Source organism: Micropterus salmoides, unplaced genomic scaffold (genome assembly GCF_014851395.1).
Source record: "Micropterus salmoides isolate LMB-PRFRI ecotype aquatic unplaced genomic scaffold, ASM1485139v1 Ms_hic_scaffold_17, whole genome shotgun sequence".
Lineage (NCBI taxonomy): Eukaryota > Metazoa > Chordata > Actinopteri > Centrarchiformes > Centrarchidae > Micropterus > Micropterus salmoides.
The window spans coordinates 6,866,924-6,879,193 of NW_024040817.1; the positions used below are offsets into that span (position 1 = coordinate 6,866,924).

Consider the following 12,270-nt stretch of genomic DNA (forward strand, 5'->3'; position numbering starts at 1 on the left):
CGCGTGGTCAAGGCCCTTTGTCGTCGCCTAAATAAAAACATTTAATGTTTTGTTTTGCACGGGACACAAACCCTGTTCTCCTGCTTCAAGGTCCGGGTTCTGGCCCTCTATCCACCCCAATCACCTCCTTACTTCGTCTTTTCTCTTAAATATCATACTTGCCTTTACCATCAAAAACTGACACACAGGGCTTCCCTCAATACGTCGAACTATGACGTCAAAGGGATCCCTAGTGCGTCACAAACTGACGATTATGGCTCTTGACCAAGTGTCCATATGTGACGACTTGGGAGTGAGACCGGGTTGGAAAAATGGTAAAGATATTTATAGTAGTGTTAATGATAACAGTCGTAATGTTAATGATTATAATAACAATAATAAAAATAGGACTAGTAACAATAGTCGTTGCAGCTGAGGGTGTCGAGCAGGAACACGGGGGCAGCAGGTGACCCGCAACAACAGATCCAGACTCCACAGCTCCAGAGCCAGAAAACCTGCAGGAAGTGATAGGAGGAGAGAGGAGAGGGACGAGAAAGCACAAGACTACCAGAAAGGGGAGAAGTTGTGTTAGTAACATGCAATAATGGGATGAGGTTGCATACAGAGGGAGAGAAAGTAGAGGAGAGAGGAGCTCAGTGCATCATGGGAAATCCCCAGCAGTTGAGGCCTGTAGCAGCATAACTAAGGGATGGTTCAGGACTCAGCTGAGCCAGCCCTAACTATAAGCTTTATCAAAGAGGAATGTCTTAAGCCTACTCTTAAATGTGGAGATGGTGTCTGCCTCCTGAACCCAAACTGGAACCACAGGAGAGGAGCTTGATAGCTGAACGCTCTGGCTCCTAGTCTACTTTTGGAGACTCTAGGAACCACAAGTAACCCTGCATTCTGGGAGCGCAGTGCTCTGGTGGGATAGTAAGGTACTATGAGCTCTTTAAGATAAGATGGTGCCTGACCATTAAGAGCTTTGTAGGTAAGAAGGATTTTAAATTCTATTCTGGATTTCACTGGAAGCCAATGCAAAGAAGCTAAAACAGGAGAAATATGATCTCTTTTCCTGGTTCCCGTCAGAACACGAGCTGCAGCATTCTGGATCAGCTGAAGAGTCTTAATGGACTTTTCGAGCAGCCTGATAATAAGCAATTGCTGTAATCCAGCCTAGAAGTAACAAATGCATGGACTAGTTTTTCTGCATCATGTTTAGACAGGTTGTTCCTGATTTTCGCAATATTACATAGGTCAAAAAAGACATGTCCTGATCAAAGATAACTCCAAGATTCCTCACAGTGGTGCTGGAGGCCAGGCGATGCCATCCAGGGAAACTATATCTTTAGATAATGCGTCACGGAGGTGCTTAGGCCCAGAACAATAACTTCAGTTTTATCTGAGTTTAACATTAGAAAATTACAGATCATCCAGGTTTTAACATCCTGAAGGCACATTTGAAGTTTAGCTAACTGATGAGTTTCATCTGGCTTGATCGATAGATATAACTGAGTATCATCTGCATAACAATGAAAGCTTATGGAATATTTCCTGATAATATTGCCTAAAGGAAGCATATAAAGTGAAGAGGATTGGTCCGAGGACAGATCCTTGTGGAACTCCATGACTAACTTTGGCATGCATGGAGGACTCATCGTTAACATGTACAAACTGAAATCGATCTGATAAATAGGACTTAAACCAGCTTAGAGCAGTTCCTTTAATGCCAATGAAATGTTCCAGTCTCTGTAATAGGATCTGATGGTCAATGGTATCAAATGCAGCACTAAGATCTAATCAAACCAGTACAGAGACAAGTCCTTTGTCAGACAAGTCTGATGCAATGAGGAAGTCATTAGTAATTTTCACCAGTTCTGTCTCTGTGCTATGATGGACTCACACAGCTGTTTAGCAACTGCTTTCTCCAGAACCTTAGAGAGAAATGGAAGGTTAGATATAGGTCTATAGTTGGCTAAAACATCTGGATCAAGTTTGGGCATTTTCAGAAGAGGTTTAATTACAGCTACTTTAAAGTACTGTGGTACATAGCCTGTTGATAAAGATAAATTGATCATATCTAGTATAGAAGTGCTGACTAAAGGTAAAACTTCTTTAAGCAGCCTAGTCGGGATGGGGTCTAAAAGGCAGGTTGATGGTTTAGATGAAGAAATTATTGAAGATTGAGGGAAGCAAAACAGTCTAAACATATATCTGGTTCTACAGTTGTTTTTAAGGTTCCTGAGTTTAGAGATAAGTTGGTGCCAGTTGAGGGCAGGTCTTGGTGAATTTTGTTTCTAATAGTTAGAATTTTATCATTAAAGAAGCTCATGAAGTCGTAATTACTGAGAGCTATGGGAATACTTGGCTCAATAGAGCTGTGACTCTCTGTCAGCCTGGCTACAGTGCTGAAAAGAAACCTGGTGTTGTTCCTATTTTCCTCTATTAATGACGAGTAGTACGCTGCTCTGCGTAGTACGCTGCTATGTGATTGAAGAATGAAAGAATCATAACAAAATGTAGTTTACATAAATATGAAATACTGAACAGCGTTGTATGGAATAGATACTAAATGTATCGTCAGCATACGATGATATAATGAAGTTTATCTTAGATTTTACACAGTTTTTGTCTTATGACATCTATAAAGAGAGACTTCGCATTTATAATTTAGAACTGAGAAATGCAAGGCAGTCCTTCTTCTCTGACATCATCACCAAAAACACTAATAATGCACGTGCCCTGTTTGCTACTGTCAACAGGCTAACCAACCCTCCTGTGTCTGTAGCCTCTGGACTTCTATCCACCAGGGCCTGCAATGAATTTGCCACCTTCTTCACAGACAAAATTCAAACAATTAGACAAGCAATCAGTGCTTCCATATCAGTTACAGGATTTGTCTTGTCCCTGTGTCCACTTAAAAACAATTTATATAGTATGACACAATTTGATTCTATTAACCATAAAAACCTGGAGGACATAATACAACATCTGAAATCCTCTTCATGGTGCCTTGATATAGGTTTTTTCAAAAATGTTTCTAAATATATGGCTTCAGATCTACTACAAATTGTCAACATGTCTCTCCTCTCAGGTTTTTTCCCACAGGCCCTGAAAACTGCAGTCATTAAGCCACTCTTAAAAAAGAGCAATCTGGACAGTTCACTAATGAGCAATTACAGGCCCATATCAAATCTCCCATTTTTAAGTAAAGTCATTGAAAAGGCTGTTTTTCAACAGCTTAGTGCATTCTTGGCACCAAATAACTGTTTTGATGTCTTCCAGTCAGGATTTCGACCACACCACAGCCCTGAGACGGCTCTTGTTAAGGTCTTCAATGACATCCATTTAAACACTGACAGTGGCAGAATTTCAGTCTTATTATTATCTCAGTGCTGCATTCGACAAGGTCGACCACAACATATTACTAGGCAGACTTGAAAAGTGGGTTGGACTTTCTGGCACAGTACTAAAATTGTTTGAATCCTACTTAAAGGACAGGGACTACTTTGTGTCTATAGGTAATCACACATCTGAGCTGAAAAAAATGACAAAATGAAAAAATGGAATTCCCCAAGGCTCCATTCTGGGGCCCCTTTTGTTTAACATTTACATGCTTCCACTGGCTCAGATTATGAAAAACAGCAAAATAGGTTACCATAATTATGCAGATGACACACAGATTTACATAACCATTTCACCAGGGGACTATGATCCCATACAAGTGCTGAGTAATTGTATTGAGCAGGTTAATGGCTGGATGTGCCAGAATTTTCTTCAATTGAACAAAGACAAAACTGAAGTTATTGTTTTTGGAGCCAGGGAAACGACTGAAAGTCAGCGCTCGACTTTAATCTGTAATGATAAAAACCACAAATCAAGCCAGAAATCTTGGTGTGGTCATGGACTCAGACCTGGATTTGAGGAGCCACATTAAGACAAGTCAGCCTACTATCACCTGAAGAATATATCATGGATTAAAGGACTTATGTCTCATGTATCCATGCATTTATCTTCAGTCGAGTCGACTACTGTAACAGTGTCCTAACAGGGCTCACTAAGAAATCCATCAGACAGCTGATTCAGAACGCTGCTGCTCGAGTCCTCACTAAGACCAAAAAAGATCACATCACTCCAGTTCTAAGGTCTTTACATTGGCTTCCTGTATGTCAAAGAATTGAAAATCCTGCTGTTAGTTTATAAAGCACCAAATGGCCAAAATACATTTCTGATCTTCTGCTTCGTTACGAACCATCCAGAACTCTCAGGCCGTCTGGGGCAGGTCTGCTTTCTGTCCCCAGAGTCAAAACTAAAAAAAGAGAAGCAGCGTTCAGACTGAGGGAGGTTTTTGTATGACCCTTTTCACTGTGTGAACAAAAGTTGACTGTTGATGTTATGTCGACCCTGACAGTAGTAAACTGCTACATCTTCAGTCTGGACTCCACTAATGGCAAAATTAAAATCAGTGTCTGATCCACTGCCTGTAAAACGATTTGGGATCCCTGATGGTCGACGTTTAGCATAGTAAATTAACAGTTTAGGAGTTTCTCCTTCTTTCTGTTGGTACCATTCCACAGAGTCAGAATTAATAACAGTCTGACTGATTTTACATCTGATGGAGACGGAGCCTCCCAGAGCAGAGCTCACTGCTCCAGGCTGAGTCACTGTGACCTGGCCTCTGGACTCTGAGGATACAGAGACAAAAACATAAAGCAGCATCATGGTTTTGTGGGCTTCATTTCAGAGGGACGGATGTTCATAGAGGAGAGGAGTTTGATTCTCTGGACTTTACCTGTGAAGCAGCAGCAGAGGAGAGTCCAGATGAGGACGCAGATCAAAGTCATGTTTTTGATGAGGAGGATTTCTGTGGCTTCTGTTGTCATGAAGGACAGCTGTCAGTCATCCAGTGTTCAACTCTCAGGACTATAAACTCTCCCAGAGCACTGGAGCATGGTGCTGCTGATGCAAAGTGGCTCTCTATGGAAATGCTCTGACTGACTCCAGCAGGATATTGGATTACTCTGATGATGCTGTTTATCAATGGATCAATCAGTTTGTCACTTTATTGATTAGGGAATTTTCAAACCCTATTTTACATGATTTGGGGTTTATTTTTCTGGACATATAGACAGTATCCAACTGCATCATCTCTCATTAAACTGTATTGCTACAGAAATTACCATCAATTTATGTTAAAGTTAATATATATAAAAATAAAAAATTGAGTGGAAATTTATTGGCTATTGTTATTTTTCATGTCAGCTGAAAAAAAGTACCATCAGAGACTATTTTTGTTGAGTTTGTTTGTGTCAAAGTCAGAGAGCCGTGTCTCTCTACAGTGAGAGGTTTTTGTACGGCAGCTCAATGAGTTTGTATCACTGTGGTGGACTTTTGGTGGAGGAACCAGACTGGAGGTTAACTGTAAGTACATTTGACTCCTTTCATATCCCAAATTTTAAATGTATTCTAATTGAAATTCATAGCTGTAGATATAACTAAAATGTTTAGCCTGATAAAGTAAATTTGCAACAATTCCTGAAGGTTTCACAGTGTCGTTAACCAGACAACAATCAACTCTAATTAAATATTGTGTTGCACTTAAACTTTAAGTTTAATTTTGTACATTTTTATCAGATTATTGTAAAAACAAAACAAAAAAACAACCGTGTATCACTCTGTAAGAAAAAAAAGTTTCATTCCAACTCAATAAATCTACCAAAGATTTTGTTCAGTGTTAAATGTGCATGTTACTTGATCCTTCTGCCAGACTCATGATTAAAGCCATTTAACATATTTTAGTGAGAATTGTTTGAGTTTGAAAAGTAGTTTAGTCATTAACAAAATTCCTTTGAATGTTTTAGTAATGAAGCCAGACTGTTCAGTGATGATTTCTGTTTAAATGCAGAGAACAAACACATTATCATTTATAAATGTAATTTATGAGGTTTTTGATTGAGACAAAAAATATTTTAGAATGTTTAAATAATAAAATCTTTAGGGAATCAAGACTATTTAAAACTTAAAAAATAAAACTTCTTTTCAAAATGTAACTGTACACCCGAGTAAAAGTGTGTCAGTTTTAACATTTTATCTTTAGTACTGAAACCTGTCTGCTGTCATGGTTCAGCAGTGATGACAGTCTGTTGCCATGGTTACTGAGTTCAGAGAGGGAAGTGAAACATTTGAATTCCGTTTCATCCAGTCCAAGGAAGACCAACATAAACTAGCAGCCCCCCTTAACTGCAACCAACAATTCGATAGAGCTCTTATTAACTTTGTTAAATTCTCTCTCTGCAGTGGGTCGAGTCGCCCCCACCCTGACGGTGCTGCCCCCCTCCAGTGAGGAGCTGCAGCAGGGGAAGGCCACGCTCATGTGCCTGGCCAACAAGGGCTTCCCCTCAGACTGGAGTCTGGCCTGGAAGGTGGACGGCAGCAGCAGCAGCAGCAGCAGCTGGGAGGAGAGCAGGAGCCTCGGGGTGCTGGAGAAGGACGGCCGCTACAGCTGGAGCAGCACCCTGAGGCTCCCTGCAGACCAGTGGAGGAAGGTGGGCTCTGTGACCTGTGAGGCCACCCAGGGCTCCCAGGCTCCGCTCTCAGAGACACTGAGGAGAGACCAGTGTTCCCAGTCCTGACCTGACTCACTGGGACTTTGATATTGGCTTTATTCTGCCACAGCTCTCAGTCTCTCTGTAACGCTTCCTCTCTCTTTTTCCCTCACTTTATGGCAGCAAAATAATTTCAGTTTTGAAGTGTAATTTCTTTTTGCATTCAGTAATGTTTAAATTCTCAGAATACTTTAACAATAAAGATGTAATGATCAAACAAGTTGTGTTGAGCATATTATTATAAGTATGACGGCTGGTTCAAGTGATCACAGAAGATCCATTATGTACACTAAGACTGAGGTTGTATCAGGGAAAAAATGCATTAATTTTATAATGGTAGCTGACTGTTTTAGAAAGAAATGATTGGCTCATTTAATGCACATCCATCTTTTCAGATACTCAGTTTAAAGCTGGAGAGTGTGAAGAGTGATAAAATACTTTAATTACTGACCAGATTGTGTAATAAAAGAAGGAAAGATGGTGGTTGTGACATGTTTGGTCAGATATCATCAACATAAAATTTATCTTTATGATGAAGTGACTAGGAGCCTCTGGGATGCTGGAAAGTTTTAATGCAAAGTACAAAGAGTGATGAGTGTGCACATCATCTGGCTTTTGTAATTAAATACAGTAAGAGCTGGTTGTGTGTCTTCTGGTACTGTTTTGGACTAGTTTGAAATTTTGACTTCATGTGAGGATTTTTGTGTAAACTGAGGACAATTTGTTTACTCTCAGCCTTAAGAATTGGTTTAAGTGTAAAAGTTTGAGGTTTTCCTTAAGGTGAAGGTGAAGGTTGTGGCTTGAAATGTGTGTGTGTGTGTCCTCAGTGAAGTGTATCAGTCTCTGCAGTAGCTTCCAGCTGCAGCAGTCAGTTCAGTTTCTGTTCAGTCTGACTGAGGGAGGTTTTTGTACGACGCTTTTTCACTGTGGACACTGCCTGTTGATGTGTGCACTCTGACAGTAGTAAATTGCTGCATCATCAGTCTGGACTCCACTGATGGTCAGAGTGAAGTCAGAGTTTGATCCACTGCCTGTAAAACGACTTGAAGTCCCTGATAGTGGCCTGACAGCATCAAAAATGAGCAGTTTAGGAGTTTCTCCAGGTTTCTGTTGGTACCAGGCTAAATAGTGGTAGTTAAAAAAATATACATCCTGACTGGTCCTACATTTGATGGAGACGGAGCCTCCCAGAGCAGAGCTCACTGCTCCAGGCTGAGTCACTGTGACCTGGCCTCTGGACTCTGAGGATACAGAGACAAAAACATAAAGCAGCGTCATGGTTTTGTGGGCTTCATTTCAGAGGGACGGATGTTCATAGAGGAGAGGAGTTTGATTCTCTGGACTTTACCTGTGAAGCAGCAGCAGAGGAGAGTCCAGATGAGGAAGCAGATCAAAGTCATGTTTTTGATGAGGAGGATTTCTGTGGCTTCTGTTGTCATGAAGGTCATCCAGTGTTCAACTCTCAGGACTATAAACTCTCCCAGAGCACTGGAGCATGGTGTTGCTGATGCAAAGTAGCTCTCTATGGAAATGCTCTGACTGACTCCAGCAGGGACTTGGATTACTCTGATGATGCTGTTTATCAATGGATGAATCCATTTGTCGTTTTACTGATTAGGGAATTTTCAAACCGTACTTTACATGATTTGGGATTTATTTATCTGGACATATAAACAGTAACCAACTGTATCATCTCTCATTAAACTGTATTACCACAGAAATTACCATCAATTTAAGTTAAACTTAATATATAAAAATAAAAATTTGAGTGGAAATGTTTGGCTATTATTATTTTTCATGTCAGCTGAAAAAAAATGTACCATCAGAGACTATTTTTGTTGAGTTTGTTTGTGTCAAAGTCAGAGAGCCGTGTCTCTCTACAGTGAGAGGTTTTTGTACGGCGGCTCAATGAGTTTGTATCACTGTGGTGGACTTTTGGTGGAGGAACCAGACTGGAGGTTAACTGTAAGTACATTTGATTCCTTTCATATCCCAAATTTTAGATGTATTCTAATTGAAATTCATAGCTGTAGATATAACTAAAATGTTTAGCCTGATAAAGTAAATTTGCAACAATTCCTGAAGGTTTCACAGTGTCGTTAACCAGACAACAATCAACTCTAATTAAATATTGTGTTGCACTTAAACTTTATGTTTAATTTTGTACATTTTTATCAGATTATTGTAAAAAACAACAAAAAAACAACAACCGTGTATCACTCTGTAAGAAAAAAAAGTTTCATTCCAACTCAATAAATCTACCAAAGATTTGTTCAGTGTTAAATGTGCATGTTACTTGATCCTTCTGCCAGACTCATGATTAAAGCCATTTAACATATTTTAGTGAGAATTGTTTGAGTTTGAAAAGTAGTTTAGTCATTAACAAAATTCATTTGAATGTTTTAGTAATGAAGCTAGACTGTTCAGTGATGATTTCTGTTTAAATGCAGAGAACAAACACATTATCATTTATAAATGTCATTTATGAGGATTTTGATTGAGACAAGAAATATTTTAGAAGATCAATAAAAGCTTCACAGTCTTCAGGAGATCAAGATTATTTGAAACTCTTAGAAAGTTTGGCAGTTTCAACTTTAGTACTGAAACCGTCTCTTTTGCCATGGTTCAGCAGTGATGCCTGTCCGTTGCCATGGTTACTGAATTTAGAGAGGGAAGTGAAACATTTAAGACCAGTTTCATCCACACTGAGGAAGACCTACAGAAACTAGTAGCCTCCCATTGCTGCATCCAACAATTTAGTTTAGTACATATAAACTTTATTTTCTCTCTCTCTGCAGTGGGTCGTCTAGTCCCCACCCTGACGGTGCTGCCCCCCTCCAGTGAGGAGCTGCAGCAGGGGAAGGCCACGCTCATGTGCCTGGCCAACAAGGGCTTCCCATCAGACTGGAGTCTGGCCTGGAAGGTGGACGGCAGCAGCAGCAGCAGCAGCTGGGAGGAGAGCAGGAGCCCCGGGGTGCTGGAGAAGGACGGCCGCTACAGCTGGAGCAGCACCCTGAGGCTCCCTGCAGACCAGTGGAGGAAGGTGGGCTCTGTGACCTGTGAGGCCACCCAGGGCTCCCAGGCTCTGGTCTCAGAGACACTGAGGAGAGACCAGTGTTCCCAGTCCTGACCTGACTTACTGGGACTTTGATATTGGCTTTATTCTGCCACAGCTCTCAGTCTCCCTGTAACGCTTCCTCTCTCTTTTTCCCTCACTTTATGGCAGCAAAATCATTTCAGTTTTGAAGTGTAATTTCTTTTTGCATTCAGTAATGTTTAAATTCTCAGTATACTTTAACAATAAAGACGTAATGATCAACCAAGTTGTGTTGAGCATATTATTATAAGAATGACGGCTGTCTCAATGGATCACAGAAGATACATAATGTCCATTGAGACTGAGGTTGTATCAGGGAAAAAATGCATTGATTTTATAATGGTAGCTGACTGTTTTAGAAAGAAATGATTGACTCATGTAATGCACATCCATCTTTTCAGATACTCTAGTATTTCTCTCAGTAAGGGGACGTACTTGAGCTTAACTGCTCTCTTAAAGTTTACTGAAAAGAAAATTCCTTCAAATACTAACCAGATTGTGTAATAAAAGAAGGCAAGACGGTGGCTGTGACATGTATAGTCAGATATCATCAACATACAAATAGATTTTTAAGCTGAATAAACTATGAGGCTCTGGGATCCTGGAAGCCTTTACAAAGTACAAAGAGTGATGAACGTGCACATTATCTAGTTATGGTATTAAAATGCAGTAAGAACTGGTTGTGTGTCTTCTGGTGCATTTTGGGACCAGTTTGAAACAGAGATGGGGCCTCAAGTTAGATACTTGGACTCGAGTGCGACTTAAGTCGCACACACAGTGACTTGAGACTCAACTTGATACTCGTCCTGAAAAGACTTCAGACTTGACTCGGACTCGAAGCGTGGGACTCGTGAACAATGTTTTTATTTTAGGAAACTTCTGACGAGTGTGTCTTTATTCCCTCTCTCCGTTACCTATAACCTGCCTAAGTAACATGTAGCATCTGCTGCGTGTGGCCACATGTGAGACAGAACAACAAACTGCGGCAGCTGCTGTGCCATTCATCATAAACTTTGGCTTTAAAATTTCATACAACAAGACCCAAACAAAGAAGCGCTGAACGTAAATAGGTTAGTAATCTGTGGTGAGTAAACACCACCAGCTCAGCATTTGCCAAGTAACGTTAGCTTGCTTCTTGCTTCAGCTACGACCTACGAGAGGTTTACTCCGACTGTCGTTCGTTATGATAAGATGAATGAGCGTTTGTTTACTTGCCAAACTTGTGGTGGTCGATTAATGTAATTATTACGTCCCGCTGGCTGCCATCACGTTAGTTATTACCGTTGGCTGGAAAGAAGTTACAGGTTTATTGTTGATCATGTAACCTGACAGTTTTATTTAGTTATAATGTTACACTGGTTTGAGAGTCTGGGGGATGTGTGTAATCCACATTTTATATGTAATGTAATTGAATTTCATAGTTGTAGATAAAATATTTAGTCTGATATAGTAAGTTTGCCAGAATTCCTGAAGGTTTCACACTGTCATTAATGAGAATAAAACTTAAACTAACTAAAGTTTAACATAAACTTTCTACATTCTCATCAGATTATTAAAAAACAAAACTAACGTTTAAGTGTTAATAGTACATTTCCAGCTCAAGAACTCTGCCAACAAGTTTTAATTCAGTGTTTAATGAGTATGTTTCTCAACCTTTATCCCAGACTACTGAGTTAATATTATTCATTTGAATGTTTCAGTAATGAAGCCTGACTGTTCAGTGATGATTCCTGTTTACATGAAGAGAACAAACTCATATCTTCATTTATGATGTTTGTGTTTGAGACAAGAAATGTTTTAGATAGCTTCAGCATCTTCATCTTATGTGTAATAATTTAAATATGAACTTCTGACTGAGAAAATACACACTGAAATCAAAGAATGCAATTTTAACTTTTTATCTTTAGTACTGAAACCAGTCTGTTGCTGTGGTTCATCAGTGATGCCTGTCTATTGCCATAGTTACTGAGCTCTGAGAGGGAAGTGAAACCCTGAAGAACATTTTCCTTCGATGAACAAGAACTAACAGGATGGACTTTAGTTTAGCTCATATAAACATTATAAATCTCTCTCTCTGCAGTGGGTCGAGTCTTCCCCACCCTGAGGGTGAGGGTGTGTTCTAACTCCTTTCTACCAGAACCAGCATCAATTTTTAAACAATTTGACCTACAGCAGCTCGTCTGTTGGATCAGACCACACAAGCCAGCCTTCGCTCCCCACATGCATCAATGAACCTTGGCTGCCCATGACCCTGTCCCTGGTTTAATGCTTTATTTCCATGGACCACTTTTGATAGGTACTAACTATTGCAGACCGTTTTGGAGATGTTCTGACCCAGATGTATAGCCATCAAAATTGGGCCCTTATCAAAGTAGCTCAAATACTTACCCCTGCCTATTTTTCCTGCTTCAATTAGGACACAATGTTCACTTGCTTCCTAATATTTCTGATTCTCTGACAGCTGCCATGATAATGAGATCATCAGTGTTATTGACTTCCCCTGTCAGTGCTCATGATGTCATGGCTGATCGTGTAATTATAAAGATCAATTCAGTTGTGTAGCTGTCTTAACTGAAAACATTTAAATTA

At 40.0% G+C, this 12,270-nt stretch overlaps 2 gene segments (V, D, J or C); one reads left to right on the forward strand and one right to left on the reverse strand.

Annotated features, from left to right (window-relative positions):
• LOC119907102 overlaps nucleotides 1-6,772 on the forward strand; it is a 43,025-nt gene extending 36,253 nt beyond the window's left edge. The window contains 2 exon segments of the V gene segment in view: nucleotides 5,367-5,400; nucleotides 6,277-6,772. Coding sequence covers nucleotides 5,367-5,400; nucleotides 6,277-6,611 — 369 coding nt within the window.
• Nucleotides 1-12,270, reverse strand: part of LOC119907104 — a 56,004-nt gene that overhangs the window by 31,657 nt on the left and 12,077 nt on the right.